At 52.6% G+C, this 16658-nt stretch overlaps 1 protein-coding gene across 2 annotated transcripts in view; it reads left to right on the top strand.

Moving 5' to 3' along the window:
- Positions 1 to 16658, top strand: part of ADAMTS7 (ADAM metallopeptidase with thrombospondin type 1 motif 7) — a 62244-nt gene that overhangs the window by 8646 nt on the left and 36940 nt on the right. Inside the window, exons 2-8 of one of the 2 annotated variants that reach the window (XM_024982017.2) lie at positions 734 to 1089; positions 3185 to 3350; positions 4465 to 4661; positions 9955 to 10038; positions 10378 to 10502; positions 11841 to 11990; positions 13117 to 13260. In XM_024982017.2, the coding sequence (XP_024837785.1) occupies positions 734 to 1089; positions 3185 to 3350; positions 4465 to 4661; positions 9955 to 10038; positions 10378 to 10502; positions 11841 to 11990; positions 13117 to 13260 (1222 nt within the window). The remainder of the gene's footprint in view (positions 1 to 733; positions 1090 to 3184; positions 3351 to 4464; positions 4662 to 9954; positions 10039 to 10377; positions 10503 to 11840; positions 11991 to 13116; positions 13261 to 16658) is intronic. The other variant, XM_024982018.2, reaches the window with a different exon arrangement.

Consider the following 16658-nt stretch of genomic DNA (forward strand, 5'->3'; position numbering starts at 1 on the left):
TTACTGAGAAACTACTAGTTTCCAGACATTCTTGAACACTTAAAATCTTCAACAAAGACTAAAGATTCTTGCCCTCTCAGAGTTCACACTGGGAGGAGATGGAGAAAGAAAAATAGAAAAAAGAATGCAGATGTTAAGTGATACAGTATGTGAGACGTGCTATGGGGAAAAATAAAGCAGGGAAGGGGGGATAGGGAGAGGCGGGGAGTTGCAATTTTAAAAAGAAGTGAGTAAGCTTTGGGGAAGGACCTGAAGGAAGTGAGTGCTTTATTGTCATGTGGGAAACAGGGAAGCGTGTTCAGGTGGAGGGAACAAGAAAGCAAAATCCGGAGGCAGGGGCAGCAAGGAGGCCAGTGGCCGAATGGAGGGAATTCGGGAGGTGTAGCTGAGATGAGATCGGTCGTCCCTGGCCATCGCTAGAACAGTTTGCTGCTGTGTGTGAGCTGGGAGCCACTGCAGGGTTTTGAGCAGAGAAAGGCTATGGATCTGACAGCTCTGGAACGAGTCCCTAGGACTACCACGTGGAAAGCTAATCATACTGGGGGAGAGGGACCCGAGATGGTCACTAACGGAAGCAGGGAGACTTGTGAAGAGGTTATTGCGATCACCTGGGTGGAGACTGCGAGGCACGGAGCGGTGAAACAGCACAGGTGGTGGGTGTTTGAATCCCGGCACTCGCACCTCAGCGCCCCCTCGGCCGCTGCCCACTCCGTCTCGGCTCTTCTCCCTGCAGGGCACGCCGCTGATGGCCGGGCGGCGCTGGACATTGTGCACCCGGTGCGTGTGGATTCGGGGGGCTCCTTCCTGTCCTACGAGCTGTGGCCCCGCGCGCTGCGCAAGAGGGACTTGTCCGCCCGCCCCAGCGCGCCCACCTTCTACGAGCTGCAGTACCGCGGCCGCGAGCTGCGTTTCAACTTGACCGCCAACCCACACCTGCTGGCGCCCGGCTTCGTGAGCGAGACGCGGCGGCGGGGCGGCCTGGGCCGCGCGCACATCCGGGCCCGCGCCCCCGCCTGCCACCTGCTAGGTGAGGTGCAGGACCCCGAGCTCGAGGGCGGCCTGGCGGCCATCAGCGCCTGCGACGGCCTGGTGAGTGCGCCGGGTGAGCTGGCGGGACGTGGGCCCACCCCATCCCCATCCCCTGCCTGGGCGAGGACTTGTCTGCTGGTTTTGGCCCGTTGGAGTTCCCCCCTCCAGCCTCAGTATTAGCACCTGTAAAATGGGGTGGACAAGCTCAGGCCTCTTTGTTCTCTAGGGCAGCGGTTCTCAAACTTTAAAGCGAACCAGAGTCACCGAGGCCTAGTGGAAAACCTGATGCCCCATAGGGTAAATGGGGGGAGGGGGTGGGGAACTTGCATTTCTGACAATTTCTCAGATAGTGTTGAAGCTGTCACTCCAGACTTTGAAAACAGCTTTTTGTTTGTGGTGTGTGTGGACTAAGTAACTCAGAAAGCAGATGAGTCCCTCATCTTCAAGGAGTACCAGTTATGACTTTGATCGCGCAACCCCCGCCCCCACCCCGCTTCCCTGGAGAGCAGGCTTTAGCCTCCAGGTTTTTCTGAGTTGAGGTAATGCTGGCAGCCACGTGCAGCCCTAATTGCCTCTCTCTGCTTGAGAGCAGCTCCTCTCCAGGCAGCATAGGGCTCCTTTTGCTCCCAGCTCTGGAGGGTCGGGTGTGGGAGGAGTGGGGGTGGGTGGGGGGATGGGGGCACATTCTCAGCCATCCACTACTCCCTGCAGGGAGCCTCAGCTCAGATTGCTCAGGAAAAGCCATAGCTGTGGCAGGGCACAGGCTCATGACATATAGCCCACCTCACAGGCTCTAGGGCCGTTGGTCCCCAATCTTTTTGGCACCAGGGAAGGGTTTCGTGGAAGACAGTTTTTCCACAGACTGGGGGTAGGGGGTAGTTTCAGGATGATTCAAGAACATTACATTTATTGTGCACTTTATTTCTATTATTATTATTATTACATCAGCTCCACCTCAGATCATCAGGCATAAGATCCTGGAGGGTGGGGACCCCTGCTCTAGGGTATCTGGGCCTTTGAGAGCCCAGCTGCCTGGGAAAGTCTCATTTACAGGAGCCTGTACTTCTCCCTTTTCATATAGTTAAATTAATTTTGTTGCGCCTGAGCGACAAGTACACATATGGGCATTGTTCCCTCTTTACAGATGAGGGAACAGGCTCAGAGAGGAACCTGCCCAAGGTCACTCAGTTATCCAGTGGTGGAGTCAACGCAGGCCTCCAGCCCCTAGAGCTAATGATACACGATCCAGCACTCCAGGTTCTCTGCCCTGAGTGACCCAACTGGCTGACTTGGAGCCAATGAGGAGGGGTCTGAGGGAGGAAAAACCTCCCATGTTGGAGTCCTGAGCTTCCCTAGTAGGTGGTGGATTGCTCAAAGATACTTCCCAAGGCCCCTCCTTCCTCTGGCCTCTCTGAATGCCAGCAAACATCCCCGAGACACCCCTTTCAATTTCCCTTCTCTGGAAGATCCTGGGACCAAGGAAGAGGGTGTCCTGGTGGCAGTGGGTATCTCCATGGCCATCTTGTTAGATTTGGAAGGAAACCCATTTCTTCCTTCCTTCCTTTTTTTTTCTTTTGGTAATCAAATTTCTTTTTATTGAGATATTATCAAAATATTAGTTTCAGACAATTTGACACCTATTTATTAATATATTGTAAAATGATCACAATAAGTCGTTACAAATTTATGTACATATAGTTTTTTTTCTTGTGATGAGAACTTTTTATCTTTCTTAGCAACTTTCAAAAACACAAAACAGTGTTATTAACTATAGCACTGTGCTGTACATTACTAACCCAAAGCTTTTTTTCCCCTTGGTGTTAAGTTTTTAATTGTAATTCTTGCTCATCTTTGGAATGTGGGGGATGCAGACCTATTTTGTACTTATGGGCTAAGGGGTGGGGTGGGTGTATGGAGCAGCTTCCTGGGCTGATGGCTTCTGAGCTCAGCCTAGAAGCCTTTGGCTGGGTAAGGCGGTAGGGAGGGATGTTCCAGCAGAGGGTACAAAGTGAGCAAAGGTCTAGAGGGAGGAAGGCACGGTGTGTCTGGGGTCAGTTGGCGTGATGGGCTCTGCTGGGCAGGACAGGCCTCTGGGCGTGGGGGAGGGCAGCCGAGTGCCAGTCCTCCCCGTGTGACCCTGGTGCTTCTTTCCCAGAAAGGTGTGTTCCAGCTCTCCAACGAGGACTACTTCATTGAGCCCCTGGATGGCGTCCCCGCCCGGCCTGGCCACGCCCAGCCCCACGTGGTATACAAGCGCCAAGTCCCTGAGAAGTGGGCAGAGCCGGGGGACTCCAGGGCTCCAGGCACCTGTGGGGTGAAAGGTGTGTTTCTCTGCTATCAGCTCTGGGGTAGGGGATGAGTCTGGGACATGGAGGGGGCCTTTCTAGAAACCTCTATTAACACCCCCACGCCCAGCTCCTCTTGGACTGAAGGGACACAGACAAACCAACAGCCGCATCATCATAGCCTGTGCTCTCTATGTGTGATGGGCCTGAGGCCTCTGCCTGTTGGGCCTGCCCCAGCTCATCCCCTGGACTGACTCCTCTCACCACCAGCTCATCTACCTCCCTACCTCAGGGCTCAGTCTCTCTGTGTCCCCTCCCTGCTCCCTGCCTGTGACACCTCTAGCTGTGGCAGCCATTCTTCCCTGAGTGTCCAGTCAAGGCTGGGCCATACACAACCTCAGCAGTTCAACTAGGCGGGAACCTCCCTCCCCTCCCCACTCTGGTCTTACCCCAGAAAAACTGACCTCTGTTATTGGGGACCTAGAGTGTGGCACCCAGCACCTCTTCTGCAGAGTGGCCAGTCTGTGCTGGGCCAGTCCAGGTAAGGAGCTGCCTGCTAAAGGCTGCTGGGGTCTATGGAATGCTCCAGCTTCACAAGCTGCCCACTGCTAGGGACTCTGTTTCCTGGGACAGATATTCACCGGGGCTTGCTTCTTGCCCTCAGTTTCCCCAGCTTCATAGATGTGCTTCCTCTTCTGATCTTGCGGGGAGCCTGGAGCAGTGGGGCAGATCTCCAGGGGGGTCAGCTGGCTGGGGTCTTGGCCAGCCTCCCCAGGCTGGGGGTTAGGTTGAAAGGTCTGTGTGAGCTGGGAGGTACTTACCCCCCAGCGGGGGTGGATCAGCATAGAGAGATACGGGCCCAGGAGTTCGCCTAACAGGCTCAGTGCTTCACCATGTTCATAGCCCCATCGAAGTCATCCTCTGAGGCTGCTAGGCTTATCTTTTTATTGTCAGGCAGCCCCAGGGTCAGACAAGGGAAGTGACTAGGTCAGGGCCACACAGCACAGGTCTGGGGCAGAGTCACACTGGGAGTAGGCCCCTTGTCTCTGATCCCGCTGACCCAGAGAGAGCTCACTGGGGAGAGGTCCTTGAGACGTGTGTCCTGGGCCAGCCTCCTGGCAGCTAGCCCCCACCCCTTCTGGGCCCACAGAGTTTCCAGAGCTGGAACCCCAGCGGGAGCGTTGGGAACAGCGGCAACAGTGGCGGCGTCAGCGGCTGAGGCATCGATACCAGCGCTCGGTCAGCAAAGAGAAGTGGGTGGAGACCCTGGTGGTAGCTGACACCAAAATGGTGGAGTACCACGGGCAGCCGAATGTCGAGAGCTACGTGCTGACCATCATGAACATGGTGAGGCTGCCACAGGCAGCGTGTGGTGGGGGGTGGTGAGGGCTGCCAGGAGGTGGTATTGGTGAACCCCAAAGGTATATACCCCAGGCTCCATGCCTGGTACAGGCTTCCAGCTCCTGAGTCACTGGGAGAGAACCTGGGCAGATGTGAGACACCACTGAAGGTCATGGCACCCCACTGGCTCAGCAGCCTCTGCCCGCTGCTAGGACCAGAGTGAGGGGAGGAGTGGATGAAGCAACCTCGACCTTGTGCCTGCCCGGAGGAGCCTGTAGACTGGCTGGCCCATCCACACTACTCTAAACAAGCACCTCCCCACCCTGTGCTGGGACCTGGGCTGGTCACTGGGGATGTGGAAATGCCCAATCAGCCCAGCCCCTGCCTGAGCCATCAGCAGGCATTAGAGTTAGAAGGACCTGTGACCTTGGGCAGGCCACATTACCTGTCTTAGCCTCAGCTTTCTCCGCTGTGAACTGGGGATGACGGTAGCACTTGGGTGGTACAACAGGGTTGGCATACTTCTCTTAATCCCATAGGACAATCGAAATAACTAGATCCCATGAGGGTGAGTGACTTGCCCAGGTCACAAGGCTAGGCCAGGACAGACCTGGACAGGAGCCCCAATCTCCCAAGTCCTCCCTGGGGCACTGTGGCAGGTCGAAGCTGGTGATTCCCACTCCTTTAGTGCCAGCCAGCCCCTTCCAGCTGCTGCCCCAGATTGTGCAGGTGGGAGGCCTCAGGCAGCCAAGCTGCTTCCTGTGCCCCTGGGGAGAAGAGATCTCTGCCCTTGGCATTCTTAGCAGGCTACCCACTGAACAGCACAGTTTTCCCTCTGGGCTGGGTGAATGAGAGCAGGCCGGGTGTGTGTGCCCTGCAGCTGATGTGGCCAGTGTCATGTGTTGTGACCTCCCCCATATCAGCCTTTCACCCCCAAAACACTCAAGGAAGTGTATGCTCTGGGTCATCTAAGGTCTGGCCACTTCTTTTATAGCCATAAAGCCAAGGGTCAGAGAAAGGAAGGGGCTCTGTCTGTGGCCATCATGCCCCCACTGCTCGAGTCTGCATTGGTAAGCTCAGCTCTGGGCCAGTTCCTGCCCGACTTGGCCACCCATGTTGGCTCCCTCCTCCTAATGGAATAAAGGCCATAGCCTTCTGCCTGGCACCTGAGGTCTCTTAAGGCCCAGCCAAGCCTCCATTTAGCCTTGTCTGCCCAGGGAGACAAGCCACTAGCCACCAGGGTTCCAGAGGGGTTGTTGCTGGACAGCAGGGCCCTGCTCCTTGGCTGGGGTGGGGTGGGGTAGGGGGGCAAGAGCAGGTTTCCAGGCCACGAGATCCTCCCCTTGCATGCTCAGCCTGAAAGAGGCCTAGGAGCTTGGCTGGAGTCACCAAGGCTGGGTTCATCAGCCTCACTTTTACTGAGTGTTCCATGTGGGACGGTATCAAGCCCTCCAGGCTCCCCCATGACATCCCCTGTGTGCCAGGGATCAAGGATTTGACCCCAGAGCAGGGCCCCTTCCCGCCTCCCTGTCTAGGCCCACAGGACATGGGCATTTACCTTGTGAGCCCCACCCTGGAGGAGGGAGGGCCTGGCTTTCACAGTCACATGTTCTGGACAGTGTCATAATTTTTGTGAGCTGACAAGTCCAGCATTGGTCTGGACAGGGTGGAGGCACCTATGAGGCTAACAGTGCTGGATACCCGACAGGGAGACTCCAGGAAATGATAGGGGCATGGATGGCAGGCAGCCAGCCTCCAAGGGGGGCTGGACTGGATGTTAGGGCTGAGGCTTCTGAACACCTGCTACTTGGCCAGTGTTCCACACCCAGAGCCTCGTCCAAGCCTCAGCCCCATTTTGTAGTTGGAGGAACAAAGGATCAGGCAGTCTAAGGAACTTCTCAAGGTCACAGAACTGGTGAGTGGCAGAGCTGGGACCGGAGCTCAGAGTTATCTGCTTCCAAAGCCCCACTCGGTCCTCTCTGCCTCTTAGCCTGCCCCAGAGAACGATAGCTGGATAGCTGTGGTGTCCAGAGTGTGCTAGAAGGATGAGGGAACAGGTTGGTGGGAGTGAGGAGAACTTATCCCCTTTTTCCTCTGGAGCAGATGTTCATGTAAGGCTGACATGAGTGCTGAGTGTCAGCTCTGTACCAAGGACATGGTGATGGATGCACAAGAATAAGATCCCAGGCTTGGGAAGCTCTGCCTTATAGCATTTCTCAAAGAATATTCTGGAGAGTACTTGTTCCAAGAGATGCTAATAAATGTTCTGTGAAGAAAGATGGCACTTTTGAAAGTTTGGCAACACAGGGTTAAAAAAAAAGTAACAGACTTTACTGCAGTACTCCTCAGAGCCTCCAAAGCTGTACACGTTTAGAATCCATCCGCCAGAGAGGAGGCAGGCAGCACTTTCCAAACTTAAGAGCAGAAATTTGATGCAGTCAGATCTGGGTTTCTGATCCCATATTTAGCCTCTCTTGGAGCCTCAGTTGCTCCATCTGTAAGATGGCGATACTTATGCCTGCCTGAGAGGTGTGAAGATTAAGTGAGCTAAGGCACGCGATGCTCCCAGTGCGAGGACCATGTGTGTTAGGCTCGGTCAGTGTTAGCTGCTGCTCTTGTGGCTACTGAAGATCTGCTCTTCAGCCCCACAGCCACCTTCAGGACAGCCTCACCCTCTTTACCAGGGCCTCCTACAGGTTACCAGTTTGTCAGTGTGCCAGACCCAGGTCTGAGTCCAGGAGCTCAGGTAGGTCTATTCCAAGCATAACAAGAGAGGTCCCCCCATTTTTGCACCCCCAATTCTGTTCATGTCCTCTGAGGTCAGGGGCCCTTTTTGAGTGAGTGGCTCTTGTCATACTGTTAGCTCACTGGGAGCTTGTAGTCACTGGTAACCCCCAGATCTTACTTTCATGAACACTGCCTACCCCAGCTTGCTTTCTGGGCCTGCACCAGAATAGGGGGACTTCCCTGGTGGCTCAGACAGTAAAGCGTCTGCCTACAATGCGGGAGACCTGGGTTTGATCCCTGGGTTGGGAAGATCCCCTGGAGAAGGAAACAGCAACCCACTCAAGTACTCTTGCCTGGAAAATCCCATGGACGGAGGAGCCTGGTAGGCTACAGTCCGTGGGGTTGCAAAGAGTCGGACACGACTGAGCAACTTCACTTTCACTTTCCTGGGTATAGTTTATCTAGTTGAGATAACCCAGGCCGTACACCCTGACCTCAGGCTGTAAACAGACACTCACTGGTTGGTTTAGTCAACAGTTAATGACCCTGCCTTCCTCCAGTACCTCCCAGCGTGTTTCACCTCCGTACTTCTTGGGAGACAGTGAAAAATGTTCTAGACAGTGGGGGGACTTTGTGGTGGCAGGAAGCTGTCCCAGCCCTAATTCAGGACATAAGGTGGGCTAGTTGCTGGGACAGGTCTTAGCAGACCCTCAGGGGCTTCTCATCCTTTGGAGCCTCTTTGTTGGGGTCTGCTGCCAAGCTCACTTGCATGTTGTCTGCTGCTGCTGCTAAGTCGCTTCAGTCGTGTCCGACTCTGTGCGACCCCATAGACAGCAGCCCACCAGGCTCCCCCGTCCCTAGGATTCTTCAGGCAAGAACACTGGAGTGGGTTGCCATTTCCTTCTCCAATGCATGAAAGTGAAAAGGGAAAGTGAAGTCGCTCAGTCGTGTCCTGCATGTTGTCTAGGAAAACTTTCTTCTTTTAATTTGATTTTCTCCAGGGGACTGTTTGCATTTTAATTTTTATTTTGAATGAGATAATGCATTGGAAAAAAGAAGCGCTCGAGCTTCATTCATTCATTCAGCAACTGTTTCTTGAGTCCATAATGTGCTAGGAACCTGGGCAGATCAGAGGGAGCCCATGGAGCTTATGGTCTGGAGGGGAGAGAGATGTTACTGAAACTGATAAATGTGAGTGTGTGATGGAGGGGGTTCTAGAGAAGACAAGTTCATGGTGGTTTGGGAGTGTTGGGTAGAGAAAAAGCTCTCAGAAGACATGGTGGAGGGGTGAGAGCTGCAGAAAGGGTAAAAGATAACTTGGGAAGGTGTTCTAGGCTGAGGGCGCAGCATCTGCTAAGGCCCTGTGTAGGAAGGATCGTGGGATTTTGAGAGAAAGCCAGACAGAGTGGTTAGAGCCAGGGAGTGAGGGAGTTTGAGGAGAAGAGTGAGGCCATAGAAGTGGACAGGGACCGACCACACAGGCCTGTGTACCAGGCTTAGGACCTTCCCTTTACCTGTGGACAGTGAAGACCCACTGGTTTTAAGCAAAGACATAATGTGATTGGGTTTGCATTCAGAGACAAATGGCTGGGCTGCAGGGTTGCAGATGGGCTAGAGGACAAAAGTTTGGAGGCAGAATTGGTTGATGTTGGGGAGGAAGAGGGGAGGAAGGAAGTGCAGAGGGGCCCCCAGGACCCAGCATGTGCATGGAGGTGAGGGAGGCACATTATTACATCACTGACTTCACCATTCCTGACCTTGAGCTCTGAAAGTATGATTCATCCCCTTATCAGGGGCTTTTGTGCCCTCTTAACAGTACATGTATTCTCCATTCCTATTTGAATATATTTTTCTCGATGGAATTGTTGAAAGCCAACTCAAAACTGATATGTCCTGACATCTCTGCCTGCTGGGAAATTGACCCCTGTCTCCACTCATGGGCTGGCTTCTTCCTTGTCCTGAGGGAGCTTTAAAAGAACAGACAGCTTTACCTGCCATTTCCCTGCACCTTGGCACACTGTCCATCTTTGGGGATGGGCTTCTGCCTTGGGGCTGAGTGGGGTTAGCTCTGGGGGACTCTGAGAGGCCTGCACACCTGCCCTCTTGGCCCTATGGCTGTCAGCCCCAGGGAAGATGGGCCTTGCCTGCCTCCATCCCTTCCCCAGGCTGTGCCCAGTTCCTGCCTCATGAGAGGGCTCACTCCTGGGATGCTGGTCCCAGCCTCCCCAGGGCAAGAGGGGGCAGCAGGGCCGATCCAGCCCAGGACAGAGGAGGGCCCTGAGATGGGCCAACCAGCCAGCATCTGGAGGTGCAAGCTGGGGAATAGGATTCCAAACAGGTGCTTGGGACCCCAGAGCCTGGGAGGCCCTCTTGTCCCCTCCAGGTTCTGCCGATGCTGGGCTGGGGGAGTGTGTGTTCAGGTGTGAGTACTTGCATGTATGGGATGCACGCACGGTGTGAGCTCCCCTGTGTATGAACGTGGGTGTGCATCCCTCCAGGTGGGTTGGAGGTGAGCAGAGGCTGCCTGTGTTGTATGTCTGAGGTGACAGCCTGACCCTTATTTCTTGGGTAGGTGGCCGGTCTGTTTCATGACCCCAGCATCGGGAATCCCATCCACATCACCATCGTGCGCCTGATCCTGCTGGAAGATGAGGAGGTGGGAAGTCACGTGACCTTACACTGCCCCCTGGGATGGGCATCACCTGCCAGAGTCCTCCTGCCACTCACCCGAGCCACCTTGTGTGGAAGGGCACAGCCAGGCCCTCCTTGGCCTAAGCAGTGTCATCTGTCACCCCCACCCCTGGCTGACCCTCTCTTAGGTCCCTCTGGCAGGTGCCTCTGGGAGGGGTGGTCAGACCAGAGACTGGCCTGGGGCCCACAGGTCTGCCCGCTGCCACCTCTGGGCCTCTGTCCCCCGCCTTCCTGTGGAGGAGAATTTGGCCTGACCCTTCAGAGCTCTGGGGGAGGCTTCAGTGGCTGTGCTCTCTGCCTGCAGGAGGACCTGAAGATCTCTCACCACGCAGACAACACTCTGAGGAGCTTCTGCAAGTGGCAGAAAAGCATCAACATGAAGGGGGATGCCCACCCGCTGCACCATGACACGGCCATTCTGCTCACCAGGTACTGGCAGCTGGGAGGGGAGGGGCCTGGGGTGCAGCTGGGAGAGCCTGCATGGGAGGGAGGTGCCACCTGACCCTTGGGGAGAAGCCCCAGGAGTGGGGCAGACATGGCCCTGCTCTCAGGAGCCTCATCTGGAGGAGGGTTTCCACACCTTTGATCCAAGACAGGATTTCAACAGCACTTGGGGAGAGCTTTTTACTGTAAATATTCATTGTGAGCTGTTCATTGTGAATTCTCATGCAGTTGTCAGAAATAATACAGGGAGGTACCATCTACACTTCATCCAGTTTCCCACAGTGGTAACATCTGGTGTGAAAATGAAAGTGTTAGTCCCTCAGTTGTGTCCAGCTCTTGGCGACTCCATGGACTGTAGCCTGTCAAGCTCCTCTGTCCGTGGAATTCTCTAGGCAAGAATACTGGAATGGATAGCCATTGTCTTCTCCATGGGACCTTCCTGACTCAGGGGTTGAACCTGGCTCTCCCCTGGTGGCTTAGGTGGTAAAGAATCTGCCTGCAGTGCGGGAGACCCAGGTTCGATCCCTGGGTTGGGATGATCCCCTGGAGAAGGAAATGGCAACCTACTCCAGTATTCTTGCCTAGAGAATTCCACGGACAGCGGAGCCTGGCAGGCTACAGTCCATGGAGTCGCAAAGCGCTGGACAGGACTGAGTGACTAACACTTTCACTCCTGCATTGCAGGCAGATTCTTTACCATCTGAGCCACCAAGAAAGCCCCCAACATCTGGCATAACTGTAGTTATATCTCAAGCAGAAAATTGACACTGATATGATCCACAGACCATACTCAGGTTTCACTAATTTTACATACACTTATTTGTGTGTGTATTTAGTCTTCTGCAATTTTATCACACGTGTAATTTCTGTATCCATTGCCCAGTCTAGATATGGAATGGTTCCATTAGAAGGATCTCTTGTGCTGCTCTTTTATAACCAGAAAATCTTACTGCCATACTTCCCCACTCCAACATGACCCCAACTCTGACAACTCCCAATCAGTTCAGAGGCAGTATTTTTGAACTTGAGGTGGAGTTATTAATATTTCCCTTTGCTGAGCTCCAGCAGCTTCTCACTGGGGTAGTAACCCAAATTGTCTGTGCATGGGTCTGCTCCCCAGGCCCAGAGAGGTGTCTTGTGTGAATAAGGGTCACTGCTTCCCCGAAGGCTCATGGGCTGGTCTGAGAGCGATGGGAGGAGCATCCTTCTTGCTCCCGCCCTCCCTCAGAGTCAGCAGGGGTCCTTCTCTGGCCCCCTCAGCTTGGGAGGGCCTGGCTCCAGGCCAGGTCAGTCTGAGGGCCCCCCCTCTCTCTGCATGTGCAGGAAGGACCTGTGTGCGGCCATGAACCAGCCCTGCGAGACCCTGGGCCTGTCCCACGTGGCGGGCATGTGCCAGCCACACCGCAGCTGCAACATCAACGAGGACACGGGCCTGCCCTTGGCCTTCACCGTGGCCCACGAGCTCGGGCACAGGTACCCTGCCACCCCCACTGCCACACTAAGAACCCAGCCTCACCTCCCAACCTGGAGGCACCAGCCAGCCAGGCTGATGGCCCATGCAATCCCAGGGAAGGGAGCCCTGTCTTGAGGAACGAGCCCAACCTAGCCACATTCTGTCCTTGCCCTGTCCCCACCCCGCAGCCAGGCTGCTTCCCTGTTACACAGGAGAGGACTAAGCCTTAAGTGGGATTGAGATGGGCCGGAAAGTCACCATGAGTCTTTGTCCCTCCCGGTTGCCCTCAGCGCTTGCATCTTTGACTCTTGGTCCCTGCCACCTCCCACCGCATTCCTAAATACTCTGCGACCCTAGGCAAGCTCCCTGCCCTCTCTGGGCCTCTGTATGCTCCCTGTTGGTTGAGGGAGTTGGATTCAGGGATGTGAAAGGCTCCCTCTGTTGGACACTTCTGTGTAAGGCTGTTGTGCCTAAGCATGGCCCCTGCCCTCAGCCATCTGTGCCTGGACTGTTTAGCTGTGAGTATGGCAGCATCTTAGATGGTCTAGGAGCCCACGAGGGCAGGCTCACAGAGAGCGCTGTTGGTCAGAGGGGTTGGCTCGTCACTGAGGACTGAGTGAGATAGTGTTTCTGAAAAGAGCTTAGTGTGATGCCTGGCACATAGGAAGAGCTCAGCACACATAATTGTTTTCGTGTCTTTCCAAGGATGGTCTCCGAGACCTTTCCTGTGGCGTGGCAGCTCGGACTCCCTAACTCCACTGCACAGCCTTGAGATAGGACCTGGGGTGGGGAGGAACCCTGTCAGACTGTTCTTGGTGCCAGTGAGGCTGCGGGGGCCACCATGGGCCCCCTGCGTGCCACCTGGCCGGCCATTGTTGGCCAGCTCAGTGCAGGCGCTGGGCTGCTCTGTGGTCCCTGGTGTTCAGTTCAGGATCAGCTGCTGGAGGGCCCCGGGCAGCTGGTTGTCACACCCACGTTTTACCTTAAGGAAACGGAGGCTCAGAGATGGGGTGTGACTTTCCCCCAGCCACACGGTGGTTTGGTGGCGGAGCCAGTACCCGGCACCTCGCAGACCCCTGAGGGAGGGAGTGGGCTGGCGGGCTTCCCGCCGGCTCACCCGCCCCTGGGGCCTGTGCTCTCACACAGTTTTGGCATTCAGCATGACGGAAGCGGCAATGACTGTGAGCCCGTTGGGAAACGGCCTTTCATCATGTCTCCACAGCTCCTGTACGACGCTGCGCCTCTCACCTGGTCCCGCTGCAGCCGCGAGTACATCACCAGGTTCCTCGAGTAAGTCCCTCCCAGCCCCGGGCCTCTTCCAAGCCGCTCAGGTCTAGGTCTGCCGGGGCAGCACCTTGAAGGATGCACGGGAGCCCACAGAAGTATAGCGGGGAGAGGAGTGGGGTGCTCCTGGTACAGGAGGCATTGGTAAAGGCATTAGGACGCGAGGAGCGCGGGGTGGTTTTCAGAGCACTGCAGGATATTAAGTGAGGCTACTGCTGCTGCTAAGTCCCTTCAGTCGTGTCCAACTCTGTGCGACCCCATAGACGGCAGCCCACCGGGCTCCCCTGTCCCTGGGATTCTCCAGGCAAGAACACTGGAGTGGGTTGCCATTTCCTTCTCCAGTGCGTGAAAGTGAAGTAGCTCAGTCGTGTCCGACTCTTGGCGACCCCATGGACTGCAGCCTACCAAGCTCCTCCGTCCATGGGATTTTCCAGGCAAGAGTACTGGAGTGGGGTGCCATTGCCTTCTCCATAAGTGAGGCTACAGGAGCCAAAGCAGGACAGAAAAGGAAGGTGGAGGAGGCGCAGAGCTGGCCGTGTGGCTGGTGGGGGCCAGTGAAAAGCGGGAAAGAAAGTGCCCTTGAAGGCGCTGAAATGCATGGCTTTACCTTTCTATTGTGTTCTCTTAATTTGCTATGGTATTTCAAATTTTACTATTTAATGTTTTAAGTAAAGACAAAACATTTAAATGATTAGTGCAAGTTTTTTTTTTAATTGAGATATAGTTGATGTGCCATATTATATATTTTCAGATGTACAACAGTGATTCACCATTTTTAAAGGTTATATTCCATTTATAGTTATAAAATGTTGGCTGTATTTCCTATGCTGTACTATATATCCTGGAGGGCATGGCAGCCCACTCCAGTATTCTTGCCTGGAGAATCCCATAGACTGAGGAGCCTGGTGGGCTACAATCCAGAGGGTCACAAAGAGCTGGACACAACTGGAAGCACCTTAGCGTGCATGCACACGCACAATATATCCTTGTAATTTTATGCATCGTAGCTTGTACTTCTTAATCCCCTGTCCCTAACTTGCCCCTCCTCCCTTCCCTCTTCTCACTGGTAACCACTAGTTTATTCTCTCATCCGATTCTTTTTTTGTTGTAATCATTATTTGTTTTATTTTTTAGATTCCATATGTGAGTAATATCATACAGTATTTGTCTTTCTCAGTCTGACATTTCTCTAAGCATAAAATCCGTGTTGTTGCAAATGGCAAAATTTCATGCCTTTTGTGGCTGAGCAGTATTCCGTTATCTGCTACATGTTCTTGATCCAGTCATCTGTTCGTGGACACTTAGTTTGTTTCCATATCTTTGCTGTTATAAGCAGGGCTGCTATGAACACTGATGTGCATGTGTCTTTTCAAATTAGTGTTTTCATTTTTTCCCCCGTATATACAGAGTAGAATTGCTGGGTCACACGGTAGTTCTGTTTTTCGCTTTTTGAGCCATACTGTTTTCCACACTGGCTCCTCCAATTTACAGTCCTGCCAACAGTGCACAAGGGTCCGTTTTTCTCCTCATCTTTGCCAACGTTTGTTATTTGTGTTCTCTCTGATGATAGACATTGTGAGGTGTGAGGTGATGCCTTGTTTTGGTTTTAATTTCTCTGATGATTAATGATGTTAAACATCTTTTCATGTGTCTTCTTTGGAAAAATATCTATTCAGGTCTTCTGCACATATTTTTAATCTGGTTGTTTTTTTTTTTGACAGTGAGTTGTATAAACTGTTAATATATTTTCAATATTAACTCCTTCTCAGTCATGTCTTACAAATATTTTCTCCCATCCAAAGGTTGTCTTTTCATTTTGTTGATAGTTTCTTTCACTGAGTGAAAGCTTTTAAGTTTAATTAGGTCTCGTTTGTTTATTTTTATTTACTTTGCTTTAGGAGACAGATCCAAAAAAATTATTGCTACAATTTATGTCAAAGGGTGTTCTGCTTATGTTTTCTTCTGGGAGTTTTATGGTTTCCTGTACTACATTTACGTCCTTAATCCATTTTGAGTTTGTTTTTTGTACATGGTTTGAGACAGATGTTCTAATTTCATTCTTTTACACGTAGCTATCCAGTTTTCCCAGTACCACTTACTGAAGTGACTGTCTTTTCTATTGTATATTCTTGATTCCTTTATTGAAGATTAATTGACCATAAGTATGTGGGTTTATTTCTGGGCTGTCTGTTCTGTTGATCTGTATGTCTGTTTTTGTGCCAGTATCATACTGTTCTTTAAAAAATTTTATTAAAGTATAATTGATTTAGGTGTTTAATTTCTGATGTATAGCCCAGTGATTCAGTTATATATATATTTTCTTTTTCTTACTTGGGTTTCTCTTACCTTGGGCGTGGGGTATCTCTTCACGGCTGCTCCACCAAAGCGCAGCCATTGCTCCTTACCTTGGACGAGGGGTATCTCCTCACCGGCACCCTTCCTGACCTTCAACGTGGGATAGCTCCTCTAGGCCCTCTTGCACCCGCACAGCATCAGAAGGCAGACACACTGAAACTATACTCACAGAAAACTAGTCAATCTAATCACACTAGGACCACAGCCTTGTCTAACTCAATGAAACTAAGCCATGCCCGTGGGGCAACCCAAGATGGGCGGGTATTGGTGGAGAGATCTGACAGAATGTGGTCCACTGGAGAAGGGAATGGCAAACCACTTCAGTATTCTTGCCTTGAGAACCCCATGAACAGTATGAGAAGGCAAAATGATAGGATACTGAAAGAGAAACTCCCCAGGTCAGTAGGTGCCGAATATGCTACTGGAGATCAGTGGGGAAATAACTCCAGAAAGAATGAAGGGATGGAGCCAAAGCAAAAAGAATACCCAGCTGTGGATGTGACTGGTGATAGAAGCAAGGTCCGATGCTGTAAAGAGCAATATTGCATAGGAACCTGGAATGTCAGGTCCATGAATCAAGGCAAATTGGAAGTGGTCAAACAAGAGATGGCAAGAGTGAATGTCAACATTCTGGGGATCAGCGAACTGAAATGGACTGGAATAGGTGAATTTAACTCAGATGACCATTATATCTACTACTGTGGGCAGGAATCCCTCAGAAGAAATGGAGTAGCCATCATGGTCAACAAAAGAGTCTGAAATGCAGTACTTGGATGCAATCTCAAAAACGACAGAATGATCTCTGTTCTTTTCCAAGGCAAAGCATTCAATATCACAGTAATCCAAGTCTATGCCCCAACCAGCAACGCTGAAGAAGCTGAAGTTGAACAGTTCTATGAAGACCTACAAGACCTTTTAGAACTAACACCCAAAAAAGATGTCCTTTTCATTATAGGGGACTGGAATGCAAAAGTAGGAAGTCAAGAGACACCTGGAGTAACAGGCAAATTTGGCCTTGGAATATGGAATGAAGCAGGGCAAAGGCTAAT

The sequence above is a fragment of the Bos taurus genome, chromosome 21 (assembly GCF_002263795.3).
Source record: "Bos taurus isolate L1 Dominette 01449 registration number 42190680 breed Hereford chromosome 21, ARS-UCD2.0, whole genome shotgun sequence".
In the NCBI taxonomy this organism is placed as follows: Eukaryota; Metazoa; Chordata; class Mammalia; order Artiodactyla; family Bovidae; genus Bos; species Bos taurus.